General features: G+C 45.4%; 2 protein-coding genes across 4 annotated transcripts in view; one reads left to right on the top strand and one right to left on the bottom strand.

The window, feature by feature from the left end:
- Positions 1-1,631: 1,631 nt before the first annotated feature.
- Positions 1,632-15,798, bottom strand: BRCC3 (BRCA1/BRCA2-containing complex subunit 3). Of its 2 annotated transcripts, none has more exons than XM_074964308.1 (8): positions 15,595-15,762; positions 14,214-14,333; positions 12,506-12,593; positions 7,845-7,933; positions 6,700-6,755; positions 6,058-6,189; positions 5,214-5,257; positions 1,632-2,930 (listed from the first exon to the last, which is right to left on the bottom strand). In XM_074964308.1, the coding sequence occupies exons 1-8, from the start codon at positions 15,745-15,747 to the stop codon at positions 2,779-2,781; spliced, it is 834 nt and encodes a 277-aa protein (XP_074820409.1). In that variant the 5' UTR covers positions 15,748-15,762; the 3' UTR covers positions 1,632-2,778. The 2 variants fall into 2 exon arrangements, with proteins under 2 accessions (XP_074820409.1, XP_074820410.1); XM_074964309.1 differs by having other exon boundaries at positions 1,635-2,930; positions 15,643-15,798.
- A 97-nt stretch (positions 15,799-15,895) lies between these two features.
- CMC4 (C-X9-C motif containing 4) overlaps positions 15,896-23,363 on the top strand; it is a 19,339-nt gene continuing 11,871 nt past the window's right edge. Inside the window, exon 1 of one of the 2 annotated variants that reach the window (XM_074964306.1) lies at positions 15,896-16,040. Coding sequence is in view for 1 of the 2 variants with exons in the window: in XM_074964304.1 (XP_074820405.1) it covers positions 16,134-16,138 (5 nt within the window). In the remaining variant the exon portion in view is untranslated. Of the gene's footprint in view, positions 16,139-23,363 lie in introns of both variants that reach the window. The other variant, XM_074964304.1, reaches the window with a different exon arrangement.

Here is a 23,363-nt window from a genome sequence, read left to right as displayed (position 1 = left end):
TTTGCTTCCCCCACTAATTCTTCCCTGTTTGTGAGCAGTAGGTCAAGAAAAGCTCCCCCCCAGTTGGCTCGTCTAGCACTTGCACCAGGAAATTGTCCCCTACGCTTTCCAAAAACTTCCTGGATTGTCTATACACCGCTGTATTGCTCTCCCAGCAAATATCAGGAAAATTAAAGTCACCCATGAGAACCAGGGCGTGCTATCTAGTAGCTTCTGCGAGTTGCCGGAAGAAAGCCTCATCCACCTCATCCCCCTGATCCGGTGGTCTATAGCAGACTCCCACCACTACATCACTCTTGTTGCTCACACTTCTAAACTTAATCCAGAGACACTCAGGTTTTTCTGCAGTTTCGTACCGGAGCTCTGAGCAGTCATACTGCTCCCTTACATACAGTGCTACTCCCCCACCTTTTCTGCCCTGCCTGTCCTTCCTGATCATGTCGTTTTTAAAAAGAAAAACATCAAAGCTTAAACCCCATTAAAATTAGATTCTAAGGCTGTGCTAGAAAATCACCAAAACCAGACTTTTCTTTATAAAATAAACAATGCCATATCTAAACCTGAGTGGCTCAGCACTGTGGTTCCAGTCCCAACGTGCTCCCACCATTGTGAGGTATGTCTATGCTGGGGAAAGTTCTAAAACCAATTCACCTAAGCCAAAATTGAAACTGGTTAGAACCACAGTGCAGACTGATGCAGGCAGTTTATTTATAGCACAGTAATGCCTACAATGCCTAGCAGCTCCAGTCATGGATTCCTATTTCACTAGGCGTTGTACAATAGAAAAAGGTGGCCTGGGCCATTTTGATTAAACTGGCACAAGTAAAAAGTCAGGCTGTCTTCAACTGGGTCTATGCTGCAGTTCTAACAAGTTTTAAAGTCAACTTATTTGAACTGAATTTAAAATAGATTAGAAATTTTCCTCAGAATAGATATGTCCTATATGGCTTCAGCCTATTGCCACTAGAGCATTGTTCAAATGCATTAGCCTCACTAATTACAGCAGTTGCTTTTAATTGTAAGAATATCTTTAACCTGTTTTTTTTTAAACTGACTACAGTTTAATTAATGGGTTGCCCAAAGTGGCAAGATAAGTTATAGGCATGCTATAGAGCAGTGGTTCTCAAAGCCGGTCCGCCACTTGTTCAGGGAAAGCCCCTGGCGGGCCGGACCGGTTTGTTTACCTGCCACGTCCGCAGGTTCGGCTGATCGCAGCTCCCACTGGCTGCGGTTCGCTGCTCCAGGCCAATGGGGGCTGCGGGAAGCAGCGCAGGCCAAGGGACATGCTGGCCGTCCTTCCCACAGCCCCCATTGCCCTGGAGCGGCGAACCGCAGCCAGTGGGAGCCGCGATCAGCCGAACCTGCAGACGCGGCAGGTAAACAAACCGGTCCGGCCCGCCAGGGGCTTTCCCTGAACAAGCGGCGGACCGGCTTTGAGAACCACTGCTATAGAGTGCATTGGAGCACCTTATGCGTCAGGAGGGCCCCAGCATTATGTGCAGTTTATGTTTTTTGAAATGTGAATACCACTTTTTCTGAGCAGCTAATGGTTTCAGTTTAAAAACCACAAATACAAGGAGTTTAAACAGAAAGCTTTTAAATATGCAGTTTGTCTCCAAATCACTCTGGGATACGCAAGAGCCCTTGATACAGGCTTCCCCCTCAGTAGTGGTAGATATTTATGTGGCTGGTGGCGGATGGTAAACCCTGCTTGAAAACCCACTAAGGAGGAAAACGCAAAGGGTAATTTAAACTTGAAGTTGAAAATAACTGCAAACTACTGCAAACAAACCTTTGCAATGGAGCTCAGGACACAAGAAGAAGTTTTCATTATCTGTCACAGCTGCTCTCCCCCCACATACTCCTCTCTGTAAAACAATGTCACCCATCCAGTCCAGTTCAGCAGTGGGAAGCAGCTCAGTGACCAGGGTACAACTATAGTGAGAGATCCTGAAGGAAACAGGAAACAGAACACTCAAACTGCAGCACTCGCACTGTGTTTGGTGCAGCTTCCAACTCAATTCCACTCTCAAACTGCCCTCACTTTGGGTTTCTTTATTTGGTTTGAAATACAGGAGGCATAAACCTTAAGCCCCCGTTCATCTTGGCCACATCTACCCCCACCCTAGCACATGTGCAAGAGTAGGCAATCAGTAATCCAGAAAGTTACTGGACATCAAGCCACTACCTGTCAACTGGAGCTACCAAAAGGACGCAAAATTGGCAATGTCAATGGCATAGCACCACCTCCCTCCCCCTTCTCTGACCATGACTAGCAAGTTGCTTCATTTATTTGCTACAACGGAGAAGTCATGATCACTGTAGAAGTGCAGCTGTTACCCCATCCATGATCCTCTGGTTCCAGGCTCCCAGCAATATATATAAAAGGGAAAAAGATTTGTGTTGAATAACAGGGGAGAAGGGAACCAAATAAATGTACTAGGTATCCCCCGCCTAGAGCTATGCTCTCTTCCCAAGAGCGTGCTGCTGAATCACCCTGGTTAGGGTGGTGCTGGATTGCTCCTTTGTGCACTCAGAGAGTAGACTTTTCACACAGGCAGCACAAGGCTTTCCATCTAGTTGGAGACAGATATGAGCCCTTGGTTGTCTTGTGGAAGTGTTTTTGGAGCTGTCACATGAAGCGAGATGAGAGGAACAACTAGCATCTTCAGAGAAAGGCAAGACAGACTACACGTCAGCCACGTCACTCTTGTCCAATCCTATTGACTACTATTTTTTTTTTTTTTTTTTTTTTTAAAAGGGTCTGGGGTTGCCTCTTCACTCCAGGGCAGCTAGTTCTTCCATGAGCTCCTCTTTCTCTCGCTGCAGTTCCTGCACCCGCTGTTTGTTCTGCTCCAGTCTGTCCTCCAGCCACTGCAGGAGGGGACCACTGATAGCAGACATTTGGCTGCAGAGATTCTTGGTGAACACTGGAAAATACACAAAACAACATGTCAGCACAGGAGGAAGAATCTCTCACCCGGCTGCAGAATTGCAAAACTTAAGCAGAAAGGTTTCACAACAGTATTTCATGAGACATCATTGATCCTCACAGACAAGGGTTAAACAACAGCTACCAGTCCGAGGGGGAGGAGGGGAAAATACTTATAAAAACTATTTAACCCTGAGTTTTCGATGCCCTTTGGGGACATACAATAAAAAATGACATACAAACAGGCTCCGGGTGGCGCTTACTTCAGGGGTGCTCCCTGGAAGTGGCGACACCCCTTGGCTCCTAGAGTGGAGGGGGCTCTGCCTGTAGGCACCACCCCCGCAGCTCCCATTGGCTGTGGTTCCTGGCCAGTAGGAGCTGTGGAGCAGTGCTTGGGGAGGAGGCAGCATGCAGAGCTGCCTGGCCTCACCTCTGCCAGAGCTGAGGGATGTCGCTGCTTCTGGGGAGGCACGGAGCTGGGTACGGAGCCTGCCAGCCCTGTCAACCACCCTCCCAGCACCAGCAGGATCCTGCACCAGCAGGATCCTGCCCCCGCAGCATCCGCAGTGCCCCTCCCAGGCTGCCGCTTCCCTCCCCGACACATGCGGCTCCCCCGCCCAGGAACCCCTTCCCTCCCAGGCTAACCCCCTCCCCAAGATTTAGTCAGGAGTATATAGTACAAATCATGGACAGGTCACAGGCCATGAATTTTTGTTTACTGCCTGTGACCTGTCCATGACTTTTACTACAAATACCTGTGACTAAAACGTAGCCTTATTCAGTCAATAGGGGAAAGAGAATCTTATATAATGAAGACATATTTTACACTGAAAGTTAGACATGACATTGGCCATTCTTCTGGTAGACCACCACTCCATCCTATGGAGATCAGAGTTAAATGCTATGGAACTAATGAGACCTACTTCCATTCAGTGATGTATGACCACACAGAAGCCTACATTGGTGTAACTCACATGCAGAAGCACCAGGTGTCCGCAGGAGAATGGATTGGCCCCCTTTACCCTGATTTCAATTCCGGACCAATACATCTCTAAGATTACTCCTGAGGGAATTATGCGCAAAAAAAATTAAAATTCTGCAACCAGTATTTGAAAATTCTGCAAGATTTGTCAATAAATAAATGTGGAGGCTCCCCACTGCCATCCTGGAGCACAGACCACTGGCTACACAGAGGTGGGAGATCTCCTTGCAGCCCCTTTCCCTCCCCCCGACCAAGGGGTATGGACTCAGTGGTGAGGCTGCACCCAACCCTGACATACCGCAAGGTCCGGGCCTGACCCAGAAACATCCCAAGGTCCTGCCCCTCCACACCAGGCACATCAGGTGTGGGTAGGCAGGCTCAGTCATGAAGGGGCTTAGTGTGGGGTGATCAGGTTCTGTGTGGGGTAATCTGGGTGCGGGCAACTCAGTGGGGGGACCGGATGTGGGGAGGATCTGGATGCAAACGGGTCAACGGGGGCCTCCGTGTACAAGAGCAATGGGACTCTGCAGGGAAGTCCAGGTGAAGGTGATTGGGGCTCAGTGGAAGGTTGGGGGGGTAGAGGACGGGGCCTGGGGCTCGGCAGTGATTTACCTCTCCACCAGCTGCTCCGGGCCCCCGAAACAATGTACCTGCCCTGTTGGAGAGGGCCTCGTGACCGCTCTTGCTGCTTCCCTTTGCTTCCCCTTTTTATGTTCCCTGACAAAAAGTCATTTTTCTGAGGGGAAGCAAATATATCTGCAGGGAGCATGAATTCCCCCAGGAGTAATCTTTAAGATGCATCCATACTACAATACCCTGTGCTGTTGTAACACCAAATCAAATTCTATCATGGTTTAAAACCAAATGGATAAACTGAAGGAGGCCACCCAGTTCATTCCATTTGTGATTTAGCCCACCTTAGAAGTCAGTTGCCCTCACCCTTCCAAACACCAGAAATGTTAATGAATAATTTGATTCACTGCTGAACTTCCCTAGCCCCCAATATAAGAATGGACAAGTTTGAATGTCAGCCAAGCTGTGGAGCAAGACATGAACTACTTGGCAAGATCAAAACATAGTGCTAAACTTGGGTGAAGTAATCTGTTCACAGGCTGGCTCAATGCCGAACATCTCCAAGTGGACACATGGTTACAATCCACGGTGATACACATTGTCATCTACTGACCTCTACAGACAGACCCAAAATGACCATTTTTCAAGACCACAAGATGACTCATAATTCAACTCTCAGTCCAGCATCCATAATTCAACTCTCATCCCCAGAAGAGGAACCCTTACCTGAGCCATTGTGAATCTTGGTTACAGAGTCTAGATGGGTGAGGCTAAGGGAAAGAACAAAACATAGCTAGTGACAAGACAGCAATGAACTGAGTATTAGGGGTGAACCTGAATTACTGAAGACAGCCACCTACAAGAGTCTAAAACCACAGGCACTTTGGAACTACTCACCCTTACTTAATGGGAATTCCACTGCATTGATTACGCCACATCAAACCATGTATTACAATGAGTATCACGCATTCTCCATGCTGAACTCCATAGACAGAGGCTTATGACAGGAGGGCGGTAATCCTACTAGCATTTGGTCTTATTTCTCACATACCTTCCCTTCTGATCAGCCATTTTCACTCCTATCACACTTTGATAACCAAGATCATGAGAGGATCATGCAGTTGCCTTAGTATCAGCATCACTGTCACATTATGCAGGCTCCTTACCCTTTTCTATGCTAGTAGAAAAGCCGCTAGCTGTAGCTTCTCTATCTCTGGGAGTGGGGCCTGAGATACATTCCACTAAGCAAGGAGTTGCAGTCTTATCAGGCTTACAGATGATAGCTTTGGAAGAACTTTTTGAAACTAGTGCCCCTGCAGAGGCACCTCAGGGAGCAGGAGTCATTAGCCAGACATACAAACGCATATGGTAAAGAGCAGGACTTTAGGACTGAGAGCTAGCTTCAAGGTCCCTCATGATACTAGGTATAGCTAACCCTTTATTTCTTTCTACACTTGTGCTCTGCTCAGGACAAAGGACTATGAGGGGCAAGTATATTAACCTTAAAAGCTATTGTCATCAACTAGACCCTCTGGTGCTGTGGGAGGGAAGTGACCCTGACTCCCCCTACCTGTGAATTCTCCTGTATGCATCTTGCTCCTCCTGGCACAAGATCTTGGGCAGCTCCACCGCCGATTCCAGGCACACCTTGCCAATGGTGTCATGGGGAACAACATGAATAGGAATTTCAATCCTCTCATACCTGCACGGTGATCATGTACAAGTTACTGCCCCTACCCTTGTGGTCTGCTGCTTTAGCCAGTCAGATATCCCATACAGCAGTAATGGCTTGCCCAACAGTGACATCACCATAACTTTGCTGCTGGGCAGGCTTGCTCATGCTGACTGACAGACGAGAAGCAGTTTTCAATAGTACTCATTCCCCACTTTAGGAATGGGGGGAAAAAAAAAGAGTAGCTAGGAAGTCAGCACTGGCGACAGCCTCTGATAGGTGTATGAACTCTAAGGCTCCTATGGCTTAGATTCCCCTTTAGAAATTTGTCCAATTTCAAGCAGGAAATGAGATCTCCTTTAGGCATCCATAATTACTGGGATTAACACAACATTTAGTTCTACGTTCAGATGATCAAACAGTAATAGTACTACTTATTTAAGTTAACCGAGGAAAGCTGACAATTAAAAGGAGACAGAAGAGACTGATCATTTCTCTCCTGAGAGACGAATGTTAAGAATATTTTCAAACAGTGCTTACTCTGAGCTCTTCTGAGCCTGAATTGACTGGAAACAGGTGTAGAGTATCCGGCCTGTCTAAAAGAATCAGCAGAGGTAAACATCAGACTATGGGCAATGAGAGCTCACCTGAAATCCAAACTTTCAAATAATACTTTCGCTGATAGTTCAAATGTACCACTTTTGGGTGAGGAAGGAGGAGAGAAAAATTCTTAATAAGCAAATACTGAGACACTCACTACAGCAATGGTTCTCAAACTTTTGTACTGGTGACCCCTTTCACATAGCAAGCCGCTGAGTGTGACCCCTCCTTATAAATTAAAAACACTTTTTTATATATTTAACACCATTATAAATGCTGGAGGCAAAGCAGGATTTAGGGTGGAGGCTGACAGCTCACGACCCCCCATGTAATGACCTCATGACTTTCTGAGGAGTCCCGACCCTCGGTTTGAGAACCCCTGCACTATAGATTATATTAACTATCATATGAAAACTCTTAAATCAGAACCATCTGATTAAACCAAAAAAACCTGGAAAACCTGGTTAAAGGCAACATTTCATTCCCAGTTCATCCCAACGGTTAGCCTCTCACAGGGGACAATGACGTTTGACAAAATACTCTGAACTAATTAGACACAACAGGCCTGAAAAACAGGACAAAAGAAGTCTATACTGACTGGAATGTGTTATTGTGATGCAGTAAGTTACCTTTTTTTTTGATGCACAAAATGTCTGGTCCCAGAGCTCAAACACCAGCAGAGCTATGAAACAATCTACAGGCTGCAGAATTCTACTGGGGAAATTTTCAAATGCAACAACCCTGAAAACACAAACCTATTAACCTATCATTTCCCATCAAGTTTTCTTGCTACATTTGCCAATTATAAATTGGAGCTAAACACAAGTTTGCTTCCTCCAGAGCATCTTCTCTAACCATATTCAACTGTAGCATTGAATATATTTGTGACCAAACTAGCCTGGAGATTAATTCACATCTGTGCTGCATTTACATTGATTACATGCCAGCAGGCCCCTGACCCAGCTCCAGAGCGAACCCTTATTTCAGATACCATTCAGAGTTAAACATAAGACTTCAGTTCTGCATCAAAGCTGAAGCTTCAAACTGGCATATGAAGGGTTTCTCTCCATTTGCAAGTTGCCTACCTTTGTGTTTTTGTCCTCAATGAAACAGGAGAAGATGAGCCCCACAAAGCCCTGGTCCATCATCTGATACATGGCTTGAGTGCGAACATCTGCAGGTGTGAATGAAAACAAAACAAACAGGCTGCTGCTAAGCAGTGAAGGACTGTGCCAGTCACCTGAAGCACCAGGCAAAGATTTGCCACCTTTCCAGATACTGCTTTTTATTTTCATTCTAGTCAAATGGATTTTTGGGGGGGGAGTTTTGGTTTAAAAGAATACCTCTCCAGGTCCAAAAAACAGCCAACTTTAAAGAAAAGGAGGACTTGTAGCACCTTAGAGACTAACCAATTTATTTGAACATAAGCTTTCGTGAGCTACAGCTCACTTCACCGGATGCATTCGATGGAAAATACAGTGGGGAGATTTATATACACAGAGAACATGAAACAATGGGTGTTACCATACGCACTGTAATGAGAGTGATCAGGTAAGGTGAGCTATTACCAGCAGGAGAGCGGGGGTGGGGGGGACGGGGGACACCTTTTGTAGTGATAAAAAAGGTAGGCCATTTCCAGAAATTGACAAGAACGTCTGAGGAACAGCACGGGGGGGGTGGGAATCTTGGGTAGCAGATAGAATACCCCTGGTCGGGGTTCCAGGGGTGTGTCTGTGCGGATTTGTTCTTGTGCTTTTTCAGGGAGTTTCTTGAGCAAATGCTGTAGTTTGTTTTCGTAACCCTCAGTGGGATCAGAGGATAAAGGCTTGTAGAAAGTGGTGTTGGAGAGCTGCCTAGCAGCCTCTTGTTCATATTCCGACCTATTCATGATGATGACAGCACCTCCTTTGTCAGCCTTTTTGATTATGATGTCAGAGTTGTTTCTGAGGCTGTGGATGGCATTGTGTTCTGCACTGCATCACTGAGTTCTCCAATGCATCATCAAGGATCTACAACCTATCCTGAAGGACGACCCATCACTCTCACAGATCTTAGGAGACAGGCCAGTCCTTGCTTACAGACAGCCCCCCAACCTAAAGCAAATACTCACCAGCAACCACACACCACACAACAGAACCACTAACCCAGGAACCTATCCTTGCAACAAAGCCCGTTACCAAATGTGTCCACATATCTATTCGGGGAACAACATCATAGGGCCTAATCACATCAGCCACACTATAAGAGGCTCGTTCACCTGCACATCTACCAATGTGATATATGCCATCATGTGCCAGCAATGCCCTTCTGCCATGTATATTGGCTAAACTGAACAGTCTCTACGTAAAAGAATAAATGGACACAAATCAGACGTCAAGAATTATAACATTCAAAAACCAGTCGGAAAACACTTCAATCTCTTTGGTCACTCGATTTCTGATCTAAAAGTGACTATTCTTCAACAAAAAAACTTCAAAAACAGACTCCAACGAGAGACTGCTGGATTGGAATTAATTTGCAAACTGGATACAATTAAAAAAAAAGAAAAGGAGTACTGGTGGCACCTTAGAGACTAACAAATTTCTTTGAGCATAAGCTTTCGTAAGCTACAGCTCACTTCATCGGATGCATCCGATGAAGTGAGCTGTAGCTCACAAAAGCTTATGCTCAAAGAAATTTGTTAGTCTCCAAGGTGCCACAAGCACTCCTTTTCTTTTTGCGAATACAGACTAACACGGCTGCTACTCTGAAACCTGGATACAATTAACTTAGGCTTGAATAAAGACTGGGAGTGGATGGGTCATTACACAAATTAAAACTATTTCCCCATGTTTATTTCCCCCAACCCGCTGTTCCTCACACGTTCTTGTCAACTGCTGGAAATGGCCCACCTTGATTATCACTACAAAAGGTCCCCCGCTCTCCTGTTGGTAATAGCTCACCTTACCTGATCACTCTCGTTACAGTGTGTATGGTAACACCCATTGTTTCATGTTCTCTGTGTATATAAATCTCCCCACTGTATTTTCCACTGAATGCATCCGATGAAGTGAGCTGTAGCTCACGAAAGCTTATGCTCAAATAAATTTGTTAGTCTCTAAGGTGCCACAAGTCCTCCTTTTCTTTTTGCGGATACAGACTAACACGGCTGCTACTCTAAAACCAACTTTAAAGGAATATTTAAAAGTTTCCAGTAACAATCTAACACAAAACAAGGCTAAAATCCTTTAAAATGCAACATGAAATAATGAAGTAAAAAGTCCTGGGGGAATTCTGCACCAAAAAATTAAAAACGCTGCAACATTAAAAATTTAAAGTTCTGCACAATTCTGCGTATTTTGTCAAAATAACACAATGTAATCACACCAGTTTCAATTATTTTGGGTCATTTATTTCAAAATACCTGTCAGCAAGTATTTCTATAACAAATACAGACAACAAAAAAGATTCAGGAAATGGTTTTTGACAAATAGATTCCTTACTAGGCATATTAATACAGAATTCTGAGTAATAATTCATTTAAACTACAATACAGAACCATATTCCCGCACCCCTCAGAATCATAGAATATCAGGGTTGGAAGGGACCTCAGGAGGTCATTTAGTCCAACCCCCTGCTCAAAGCAGGACTAATCCCCAACTAAATCATCCCAGTCAGGGCTTTGTCAAGCCTGATCTTAAAAACTTCAAAGGAAGGAGATTCCACCACCTCCCTAGGTAACCCATTCCAGTGCTTCACCACTCTCCTAGTGAAAAAGTTTTTCCTAATATCCAACCTAAACCTCCCCCACTGCAACTTGAGACGATTACTCCTCGTTCTGTCATCTGCTACCACTGAGAACAGTCTGGATCCATCCTCTTTGGAACCCCCTTTCAGGTAGTTGAAAGCAGCTATCAAATCCCCCCTCATTCTTCTCTTCCGCAGACTAAACAATCCCAGTTCCCTCAGCCGCTCCTCATAAGTCGTGTTCCAGTCCCCTAATCAGACACTTTCCAATTTTTTCACATCCTTTTTGTAGTGTGGGGCCCAAAACTGGACACAGTACTCCAGATGAGGCCTCACCAATGTCGAATAGAGGGGAACGATCACGTCCCTCGATCTGCTGGCAATGCTCCTACTTATACATAAGCAATGCAAAGGCCTGTGGGAGTCAGGAGTAATGGAGGAGCTGAGGGAGAGGGAAGTAAATTGCTGGGAAGAGCCTGGGTGTGAACTTGGAGGGTTGTTGGGTATGGGTGGGAAAAGTATGAAACATCTTTTTTTTGCAGGGGCAGGGAGGGATTGTTAGGGAGCTTCCCCCATGCAGACTCTGGCTGACCGCTAGCCTCTCCCATTGAGTCAGGCACATCTGCCCCTGTTCCCAGGGGTTCCTGCACCCCTATGTATCCTTGCATCCTGTCCACGAGTCCCTCCACCCCCACTCAGACACCCACTCCCCCACATCCTCATGTGGCCCTGCACCCCCTCCCTCTTCCCCATGTCTCTGTGCCCCCTCCCAACAACTCCCCTGTCCCCATGTGTCTGTGCCCCCACTCAGTCACTCCCTGTCCCTGTGTGTCCCTGCACCCCCCCATCCCCATGTGTCTCTGTGCCCCCACTAAGCCATCCCTGTCCCTATGTGGCTCTTCACCCCCTCCCCCATCACCATGTGGCTCTGCATCCCCTCCCCCCTTGTGCCTCCACTCCCATTCAGCCTCTGCCCCAGTCTGTCCTTCCCAACTACCCCTTATGAGCCCCTGTCTGACCCCTCCAGCACCCCATGCTGTCTGTCTCCCCCTGTCTCCTGACCTGGCCCGACAGGTGCTGCGAAGAAGGCAGCACCTTTCTCTTTCCAAGATGGACAGGAGCTGCTGCTGTGTTCTATCACCACAGCGCCCTCTGGTGGGCAAAAGATGGAACTGCAGCAACATTTTCGTGCAGAAAAAAGCTTCTGTCAAAAATTAAAAATATGTGCGGCTCATTAATTATGCACATGCGCAGTAGCACAGTATTCCCCCAGGAGTATAACATGTATACAGACAGGCAGATGAAAGCTGTGACCAGACACCCAAGCAGATTTCAACAACTCTTTGAAAAAGTATTGTTCCATTGTTGTTATAGCATACACATCTATGTACAGTAGAACCTTAGAGTTAGGAACACCAGAGTTACAAACTGACCAGTCAACTACACACCTCATTTGGAACTGGAAGTAAGCAATCAGGCAGCAGCAGAGACCCTCCCCTCCCCACCCAAATAAAAAAGCAAATACAGTACAGTATTGTGTTAAACGTAAACTACTAAAAAAAAAAAGGGAAAGCAGCATATTTCTTCTGCATAGTACTGTTTCAAAGCTGTATTAAGTCAATGTTCAATTGTAAACTTTTGAAAGAACCGTAAACATTTGTTCAGAGTCATGAACATTTCAGAGTTACGAACAACCTTCATTCCTGAGGCGTTCATAACTCTGATGTTCTACTGTACAACTAGAAAAAATAAAGACATCCAAAGAGCTTTGAGTATCTCCTTCGGTTCCTTGTGTTTCTGATTGCAGATCTGATCTTCCTGTCTTGAAGAACACCTATAAACAGACTTTGCCTACCTTAGGAATCCAGAGGACTTCCCATTTTAGATAATTTGAAGGTAGGGAAAAATGTGGGATTAAAAACTTCAACAGTATCACTTTAACAAAAAAAATTGGACAAAGTGGTATTGTTCACAATGAAACACATATCCATATGAAGCTCTGGGCTGAGACACTCCTTACCCACATGAGACGGCCAGACAGTTATGTGTGGATGAGAATGATACCAGCCCACAACCCTCATGGAACGTCCTGTAATCTCAGCCAATCTGTGTGTCAGTCAAGGTACTTTCAAAACAGTGAGAGAACAGAAGAGACTATATGTCCCTTGTGCAAGTTAAATAACCACGGGGCAGAATCCAAACATGGTCCTCAAGGGATTATTTGATTTTAGTACATTAAAGGGAAGAATGACAGGTGATGGTGTGTGCTGGAACAGTCTTCCTCGTAGTCACCAATGGACAACCTCATCCTCACAGATGTAACACTTCCTTGAACAGAAGCAATGTGCATTTGTACATAGAAATAAATGACAACAAATGCTAGTAAGCTACCCAAAGAATTGGACTCTTGCCATTACAAAGATTACATGTAAAAAGGGCTTTTCTACTGGGGGAGTTTTCAAATACACCAAACCTGAAAACACAAGCCTATTAACCTTTCATTTTCCATGAAGTTTTCTTGCTGCATTTGCCAATTCTAAAAGTGAAAGGTGAACTTTCTTCAAAATACAAAGGCAATCTTAAACTAAAACTCCAGGGATTAATTAGAATTCTTTGGGTGTTAGTCTAAACATTAAGAACATAAGAACACCCCCTCAATAGATACTGGGCTAGATGGACCTTTGGTCTGACCCAGTATCCTGTCTGCCAATAGTGGCCAATGCCAGGTGCCCCAGAGGGAGTGAACCAAACAGGTAATGACCAAGTGATCTCTCTCCTGCCATCCATCTCCACCCTCTGACAAACAGAGGCTAGGGATACCATTCCTTACCCATCCTGGCTAACAGCCATTAAGGGACTTAACCTCCATGAATTTATCTAGTTCTCCTCTCTATTTGGCACTGGTGAGGCCTCATCTGGAGTACTGTGTCCAGTTTTGGGCCCCCCACTACAAAAAGGATGTGGACAAATTGGAGAGAGTCCAGGGGAGGGCAACAAAAATGATTAGGGTGCTGGGACACATGGTTTATGAGGAGAGGCTGAGGGATCTGGGCTTATTTAGTCTGCAGAAGAGAAGAGTGAGGGGGGATTTGATAGCAGCCTTCAACTACCTGAAGGGGGGTTCCAAAGAGATTGGAGCTTGGCTTTTCTCAGTGTTGGCAGATGACAGAACAAGTTGCAGTGGGGAGGTCTAGGTTGGCTATTAGGAAAAACTATTTCATTAGGAAGGTGGTGAAGCACTGAAATGGGTTACCTAGGGAGATGGTGGAATTTCCATCCTTAGAGGTTTTTAAGGCCCAGCTTGACAAAGCCCTGGCTGGGATGATTTAGTTGGGGTTGGTCCTGCTTTGAGCAGGGGGTTGGACCATACAACCTCCTGAGGTCTCTTCCAACCCTCATCATCTATGATTCTACGATCTTCTCTACCCATATTAAAAACTGTAGCATTGAATATATTTGTGACAAAACCAAGTGATCAAGAACAACGGGTAATTACAATATGGTTCCATCACATAATTCAAAAAGTGTTGAAAGAGACTGCAGCAGTGGAGAGCTGTAGGACAGCCTCTCAGGCAGAGTGTATGTGAAAAGGTGGTAGGCATCTTTATATTAACTACAGTAAATCAAGGGTGGTACTAAAACCAAACAGGTTTGAGGTCTAGAAACCTTGTTGACAAGCTTCCTACTGAACATGGCCCTTTCTGGCTACAGTCTCTGTAAAAGGATATCTCTGCTTCAGTAGAAGCAGCTGAAAGCTGCTCCGGAGAAATCTCGACTCGATCCTTCCTCTTATCTGAACGTCGCAGGATGATCACAGAATGAATATGAACAATTCTGCTGGTATCAACCTAATAATAAATGAAGGAGGAAGCGTCACTCATCTCTCTCAGTGAATCAACTTCTCAAAGAAGGTGCTGCAATCATGTCTTTATTAAAAAAACTATGCTTTCCATCTTAGATCTCTTAAAACATAGGAATAGGTTTTTCAATGGGTTACTTATTCTAGGTTTTCACTTCTGAAAACATGAATTTAAAATTCTTGAAGCTATGAGTTTAGGGTGTCTGTCACACCAGTCTCACAGCTGAATTGGCACAAGTTGCTAACTACTGAAAAGATAGCCAAGACAAGAGTAGCCAGATGTAGGCTCCGGAGCAAGAGTGAGGCACATATTACCAGAGCTGTGCAAGAAATGCTTACGCAGAACATGTCTATGCTATGCCAGCTTTGGTCATTGCTATTATTTCTTCAATTCCCTGAGGATCAAGTTCACCCACGAAGACAGAATTTAGCAAGTTTACTTTTGTGTAAAGATGTAACTTAATTGCTTTTTTGCATATTTCACTTTAAGGTCAATCAGGGCATGAAAAACCTATCCAATACCCACTTGCTCAAAAACTAAACCTACTTATCAAGTCAAAACACACAGGTGCCCCAAACCATGCTCTTTTCTGCAGGCCAGACACTCACCTGCTGCTTTGACTTGGAACATACAGAAATGGTCTCTTATTGGCTAGACTCTGCACATCCCCCATCCCCCCAATTAATGCTGGTGCTCTCAAGCAAACACTAGTAAATGCTGCACCCAGAAAATACACACCTTATCAGTTGGGTCATCCCCCACTAACAAGTCCGTGTTGTCCCCCAACCAATAAATTACAGCCCACCCCCTCAATAGATAAAGAGCCAATGTTTACCTGAGGTAAACATTGGCTCTTTATCTGTATATATATCCCCACTCCCCTTGTCCCTAAATCTCAGAGTCCTACGCTGGGGGAGCATGACCTCCTTACACATACACAGATTCTTTCCTTGGGGTGGCACGGTACTACTAACAAGCACCCCATACACACACAGAGCTTTCTACTGGAGAGGCGGGTGTGGTTGGGCTACCACCCGAGCAGGGCGCATTAGTTCTAATGGCAGTGGCTGCCCTTCTCCCGAGCAAGAGCAGAGACACTGGAACTGTCCCCCCGGGTGGGGGACACACCCAGCCCCTAATCTATACTGGGGGGCAGGCTGGCATCCCCGGGGTGGAGGACACGCCCAGCCCCTCGACTATGGGGAGCAGAGGCGGCCAGGCACCCGGGGGGAAGGGCACCCCTGCGTACCCAGCGCCCCGGCTCTGGAAGCCCGCCTGCCCGCGGCCCAGCCGGTACCTCCCCGATGCACAGCCCCATGACCTCCTCCTTCTCAGTGCTCAGCGCGTGGTTGAGGCAGACCAGGAAGGCGTCCGCCTCCAGGTGCACAGCCTGCACCGCCATCTTGGCAGCGCCACTCCACCCACCCACACCGGAAGCGCGGGACACGCCGCACGCAAGGGCTGACGCTTCACTGCCAATCCCAGCGCAGTCTGAAAAGTCAACAGCCAATCGCCGTCTCTAGGGGCAGTTCAACTTCCGGGCTGAACGTCGGAAGTGCCCGGCCACCTGCCTGAGCTGAGGCACTTCGGTTCCGGCGCTTCGAACCAGCCGCTGTTGGCTGTGGAGGGCAGAGTCCGCGGGCGGGGGCAGCGTGCACTGGCCGCTGGGTCTCCGAACCGCCCGGGGCCCAGGAGGTACAGAGGGAGGGCGGACAGGGGAAGGGGTTTGAGTGGCGCACACGGTGATGGCCGTTACTTGCCTGGGGGCTGCAAGTAGATCACTAGGAGATGAGGTGGGTGGGGCAGGGCGTCTCCTCAGCTGTATGCGCCCCGCTGGGGGGCTCCAGCCCTCTGGGGCCGGGCTGGCTACTCCACCCAGGCTGGGCCATTTCTAGGAAGGAGGCAGCCGATGTCTCAGTGAGACACAGGAAGTCGGGGGCGAATGTGGGGCCCCCGCCCTCCAGTGTGCAGAGGGATGGGATTCCCCACTCCCACGCAGGGAGGGAGGCTAAGGAGAGGCCTGGCAGGCCCCTGGGGACAGTGAGGACTGCATCCCCCAATTAACTTCTGCCTGGGGCAGCGGGGCACGATGGGGCAGTGTGCCCTGACGGGGCACAGGCTACCTCGCTCAGAACAGGGTGGTCAAAGGCTGGGCAGCTGGTTTGCATCTGACACGCCTGGAATGCAGTGCCCCCATAGGCCTGGCTCATTCACTTGGGAAGGGAAGTGGGGGGGACGACGATGACTCTAATTTGGCAGGGGTTTCAAGGTAGATTTTAAAGTCTCACGTGAAGGGGTTGCACTGTCTATGGGCATCAGTGAGCTATACCCTGAGAGGGTCTGTCCCCCACTGGATCCCCTTGTGAAGCCTTTTTGCACCTGAATTGCATGCTCACTGTGACTTCAGCTTCATGTCCTCCAGTAGTCTGGTGGCCAAGGGTTGGTAAATGGCTGCACAGTGATCAGAAAGCATTGATAGGGATGGTTCTGCATGGGGGGAGGCCAGTAATGCCAAGTGGATCTGCAACACATTTTGCCTTCAAATGCCATAATTTCTCTCACCTCCCCTTTTATAACTGCCTGTGCTCATCCTCTCCTGCTTCTTGGCTATCTTACCCTATTTCTGCCTTGCTTTTTCCTTGCTGTGCTCCATTTGCCTTCCTCTCATCTGATCCCATCAAACCTAGATCTTCCATTCCTAACTTCTGGTCCACTCTCTGATCGGTGAATCTCTTCTACCCCTGAATAATTTGAGCAGAGTGGAAAGCTGAGTGTCTGTCAGAGGCCTCTGCTCTATGCAAGTACTCCAGGTAGAGTTGAGAGTGGTTAAATTAGTGGTTAAATGTGTTCTTTTAATACTGGATGGCGCATCTGACTCATGGATCTTGCAAGATACAGGCTGGTTTAGGGTTGATGGGCTATATTTTCAGATGAGCTCAGTTCCCATATAGGCGCCTAAATTAAATGGCCAGATTTTAAAATCAGAACCAAACAAATTCCCGTGAAAACAATAGGAGGTGCTGGATGCTGCAAACTTTTGAAAAAGTGACCACTTACTAAAGTGCCTAAATGGTAGCTGAACTCTTCTGAAAATCTGACCTGACCCCTTCTTGAAATACAATTTAGTACAATTAACAACTACAAAATGTTTCACATGGGCACTGACTGTTTAGTACTCCATGAACTGTAGCTCTGGCAATTGTCTGAGATGCAGCTAGAACAATTTCTTCATCTTTTCTTGTAAGTTATTTATTGTATTAATCTTAAAAGCTAATAAACTATGTTTATCACATGATCTAGCCCTCCTACCAACCATTTTCATGCCTATACATGAAAGCCACTGGTGTCCTAGGACTCCTTTAAACTTCAACGGCCTGATACTGAGATGGGCTGAACATCTGCACTCCTCTTTGAAAATACATTGATTAGGTCATAGGATCAATGTTGAAAGATTGATTCTTTAATTATGAAAATTTCAGGCTGAATAATTATTCCGTGTAGAGTGTGGAACAATATGGAGCCAAACCACATTGTGTAGAAAATAAGGAACAGTTCTTATATTGTAAAATAAATAGTAAGCAATCTTACGTCTCCTTTCTGCTGCTGCTTCCTGTAAGCTGTTTGATTGCCTTCTCTGTATAATCAAGAATAGGAGTTTTGTATGTTTTCTCCCTTCAAGTTATTCTCAAGGTTTTTGGTATGAATCTCCCTGCTCTTTACTTTTTCAGATCACATCCATGTTTCTCTTCTGTGTTAGCTTTTTTGTTTTTAAAGAAAGATATTTCTTACTCCAGTTCCATGTCCTCAAGACCAAGCTCTCACTAACTGGGCATCTTGTTGGCAGTCTCACACAAGAGGGACAGGACTGAGTGGGCCATGGGGACTGAATTCACCTGTGGAATTCAGGGCAGAGTTGGAGCACATGTCTGAGTTAGTAAATAGTCTGGAAGCATGTGCAATTCTGTGGGCAAGTTAATGATAGAAAGGTAAGGGAGGTGTCATTTGATTCATAAAAACCTACAGGATCAAAATTTCAATGGTGTCACCCTCTGAAGCATGGCAGGGGGGACTCAATCTCTCTCTCCTCTCCACACTCCCCCCAGCTCCAGGTCCTCCAGTTGGTGGAATTTTTTGATAATACATTGTCATCAGAAATGGGTCAAGTTGGATATCATTTGAAAGCCCTTTCTCTCACAAACAAGGGTACCCAACATGACAAACCTAGAACAATTGTGTAGATATACATTAGAGAAAATGTTTAAAAATCAACTTTTAAAAATTATACTTTAACACAAGCATGTCAAACATGCAGCCTTCACAAATCTAAATCATGGCCCTTGACTGACTGTGCTGTGTCATCAGTTAATGCCAGAACTGGATACCTAATTAATTTTTTTAATGTTACAGATTACTATAAATGGAAGGAGTACTTCGAGTTGATTTGCCATCATTGGCAAAAAAGAAGCAGTTCAGTTCTTTGATTATCGGCTTTGGTTTTAATGCCAAAAGAGTTGTAATGAGGCACTGGTTAAGACGTCAGCATCAAGTCAGAAATTACTGGAATCCATCTGCAAATGGTATGCACGTCGTTACATAACATACATTATATAATTTAATTAATTACAATCCCAAAGTAATTTATTACAAAATCTTTGTTTTTACTTTGGTCTTGATCGTTTTTAGGCATTAGTGTGGAGATAAAGAGTACCATCTAGTAGCTGCATCTTTGGAGAATACCACCGTGGAGGACTGGGTTAAACACAATGCTTCAGTGGCACCTCAAATGCTTATAAGACGTGCGCCTATAAACTGAATTTGGAAAGGCTGGAGAGAAAGTACATCAAGCACCCAGGAAAATGGTGAAGATGCCAGGATCAGTGCCATCTGTGGGCGAGTCTTTGCTGCTCTTTATTTGATCTGTCAGGACTGCTAATTGGCATTGGTATCTCGTAGCACTGGAAGACTTTGTTAAATACTCCTTTGCTTTAGATTTAAACAGCTATACTGTGATGATTGCCTGGTACCTCCCTGAAATAAGAGGTGTAGAAAAATGGAGGAATTTTGAAAGGGAAATTGGGTTGTTAAAAGATTGCCAGCTCCCTTCTGTGCACTTGGTTCAGATGATGCCCTAGAACATAAAAACAGAGCAACGAAAGTGAAAGGGGGTAGAGTTGGATACTGTGTTATGCCCAAGGCTCTTTCACAGTTTTTCCTGACAAATCCAGCACTCCATCCATCAAGTTTTGAATGAAACATTAAGCATGGCTGGGATGACTTCCCCAGAAAAAACCAAGCACCATCTAAATTCATTAGGTGCAGTTAAATGCCAAGAAGGGTCAATTTTAAAGCTACAGGATGAGCTTATTTGCACTGGCAACCGGAGCTCATTAATATTATGATAAAAGCAGTCTTCTGTGATGAGATAGCTGATGATGTCAATCAAATGCATACTTTTGGTCATGATTTGTATGAAACCTTTAAACCCCAAAGAATTATCCCAGGCTCTTTCAATCTACGGGCTCCAGTCAAGAAGAACTTGTGCTCTTATATAAGAGATAAAGTCAGATTGAAGGTGGCAGGAACGATTACTGAGCTAACCACACATAGGACATTATTTGCTCTTTTCCTGTTTGTGTCCAGATCTCAAAATGATGTTGATATGTGAGACTTTGAAAAAGTACAAGTTCTCTGCGGTACCACAATTGTTCCATCACATTCAAACATCAATGTATTGTACCAGGCGAAAAGCAAACTAATGCACATCTTCCATTATGTTCCTAAGCCACCACCAATTAACAATGTGACCTGTACCTTATACCAGCAGAGGCCTTTCAGCATAGCAATCGTAGATGCTATGGCTGAGATACATGCTCTCAACAAACCAGAAATGGTTAATACCTGCCAAGATTTGGCTGAACACTTCATTATGAGGCTACAGAGAAAATATTGGATGTATGATGAAGTCCACCTTGCATTTGACATGTATGCAGAGAAAACAATGAAAAATATTACCATGAAGAAGAGACTCCATGGTATTACACCTGTCCAATACAAAATAATTGACTCCACAAACTTCTCTAATGTCACAATGGAAGGTTGACTGGAAAGACCAAATTATCTTACTGGAAGGCACTTGATTCAGCCTCCAAAGACTCTTTTCTCGCTCTTAAGGTACTCGGAACGGCTGAGACAGTCACTGATGAGGTCATAAATGCATTGGAGGCATTCGTATGCTGAGTTTATCATTTTAAGACCAACATGACAACACTCGCAGAGCTACATAGATTGTTTTCCAAGAAGCAGACAAATGGAGAAAAATTGCCACGGACAAGGGGTGCATTTATATCTGCTAACCCGAGGGCAAATTATTGAGCAATGGAATCACTCCAGGATGATTGAACACATCCAAAACTATTCTCTCTATTGGACATGGATGAGTCTTATGTGTGACATACCATATACTCCTGAATTAATCCTTCAGCTAATCAAATGCTCGTGTGCAAAGACCAGATGCTTACCCCGTAAATGTTTGGCCATCAGCCTGTCCTGTACGGAGATGTGCGAGTGCGGCATGGACGAGGATCGGTGCGACAGCGTCTAGCAGTGGTGCCCTAGATAGAGATGACATGGATGGCGATTTTGCTGAATAAATGTTTTGAGTCCTACAAGTCAAAGTTAACTTCCCTAGGATTACCAAAGATCAGTTTTTTTTGTTTGTTTTTTTTTTTTTTATAAAAGCAATGCATTCCTGCGTTGAAGTATAATTAAATAAAATTGATTTTTAAGCATTTTCTCAAATATAATTGTTCTAGGTTTGTCATGTTGGATACCATTATGTTCATGGGAGAAAGGGCTTTTGAGTGATACCCATTTCCAACAATACTCTATCAAAATTTCCACTGACCGGAGGACCTGGAGCTGGGGGGAGGAGGAGGAGGATGCGAGTTCCCGCCTGTCGCAGAGGATAATACCATTGAAATTATGATTCTGTAGATTTTTATGAATCAACTGGCACTTTGCTGTCACTGTCTATCTGGCCCCTCTCTGTCACTAACTTGCCCACAGAATGAGATTTTACTACATTACACTCCCAGACTAAAATGGAAACTTGCACAGCTGCTGCCCATGCTGCATCTTTCACTAGCACCACATTCATACCAAATAAATATACATCTGTATTTTTCTAATCCAAGCATAATCTAATAGTATTTGTAGACTTTATGGCAGATGTCACAGTCACACCACCCTGTGCTGTGATCCTGTTAAGATTTAGCTAAACAAGATCAAATTGGGTCAGTACTTGGATGATAGACCACCAAGGAAAACTAAGGTGCTGTAGGATGTAGAGTTGGTGATCCAATAGGTGTCAGAATGGAACTGAACTGATGCCCCAATGTGGTGTTGGGGGGAACTGTGCTATTGGAAGTTCTGTCTTTTGACTGACACATAAAATCAAGATCTTGAGCATTCGTGATCATTATGGAGCCCATGGAGTAGGGCAGTATCCTGGCCAAATTCCAACTTGGGTAATTACATTCTGCTGACTTAAGGTGTACAGTGATGGTTTCCACATATCGGTGTTGGATAAAGTGACTCCTATGCATAGTTTTTGAATCAATTCAAGTCTGTAAAGCACTTTGGGATCTTCGAGAATGAATGGTGCAATAGAAATGTCACCTTATCTTTTACAGATCGTTCCAGAAAGCCTGTTGTTGAATGACTTCAGCACTGATTTCCTTGAAGTGCCAATTCATTATTCAGTATGTCCAAGGTGTATAGGATAGCAAGGGAGTGTATTTTCCCTGTGTAGGTTGCACTGAGGCAGTTGTTAATTTTTTTCTCTTTCTGAACTCTCCTCCTGTTTTTGTACCCAGATTTGATTACTTACATGCAATGTTTGCCTTGTACATGCACAAGTTTTCTGGATGAGATCACTGTATTTCATTGGGATATTGCTTCTGGTCTATAGCAGGAAGACCTTACACTGATTAGTTCTTAATTCTTTTACTCCACGTTAAAGATAGAACCAAGAAAAAGCGGTTACTCACCTTCTCGTAACCGTTCTTCAAAATGTGTTGTTCATGTCCATTCCAATCAGGTGTGTGTGTGTGTGCACACGTGCACGGTAGCCAGAAGATTTTCCCATAGCAGTATCTGTCAGGTCGGTCTGGGGGCCCCCTGGAGTTGCTCTTTCATGGCGCTCAATATAGAGCCCTGCCAACCCATCACCCCTTCAGTTCCTTCTTGCTGGCTACTCTGACTGAGGGGTAGGAGGGTGGGTATTGGAATGGACATAAACAACACATCTTGAAGAACAACAGTTACAAGAAGGTGAGTAAACGTTTTTTCTTCTTTGAGTGCGTGTTCATGTCCATTCCAATCAGGTGATTCACAAACCCAGATTCAAGAGGTGAGGTCAGAGTTGTCCACTGATTGGAGCACCACTCTTCCAAAGGCCGCATCATCTCTGGCCTGCTGGGTGATTGCATAGTGTGTGGTGAAAGTGTAAATGGGGGACCACATTGCTGCTCTGCAGATTTCCTGGGTGGGAACCTGCACAAGGAATGCTGTTGAAGAGGCCTGAGCCCTGGTGGAATGCACAGTGATTGAAGGAGCAGGTACCCCTGCTAGGTTGTCACACTCCTGGATGCAGGACGTGATCCACAACGAAATCTGTTAAGAGACAGGAAGACCTTTCATTCTGTCTGCCACGGCCACAAATAACTGCACCGAGTTTCGGAATGGTTTCATTCTCTCGCTGTAGATGGCTAGCACTCTGTGGACATCCAATGAGTGAAGTCTTTGCTCCCTGCCGCTCGAGTGCAACTTAGGATAGAATACCGGGGGGAAGATGTCCTGGTTGATGTGAAACTGGGAAACAACCTTTGGGAGGCAAGCCAGGTGAGGTCTGAGCTGGACCTTGTCCTTATGGAACACAGCGTACGGGGGCTCTGAAGTCAGGGCATTGAGCTCAGACACCCTCCTGGCTGAGGTTATCACTACCAGAAACGCTACCTT

The sequence above is a fragment of the Natator depressus genome, chromosome 9 (assembly GCF_965152275.1).
Source record: "Natator depressus isolate rNatDep1 chromosome 9, rNatDep2.hap1, whole genome shotgun sequence".
Lineage (NCBI taxonomy): Eukaryota > Metazoa > Chordata > Testudines > Cheloniidae > Natator > Natator depressus.
Note: the sequence above shows the minus strand (reverse complement) of the source record. Positions and strands in the feature narration are given on the sequence as shown.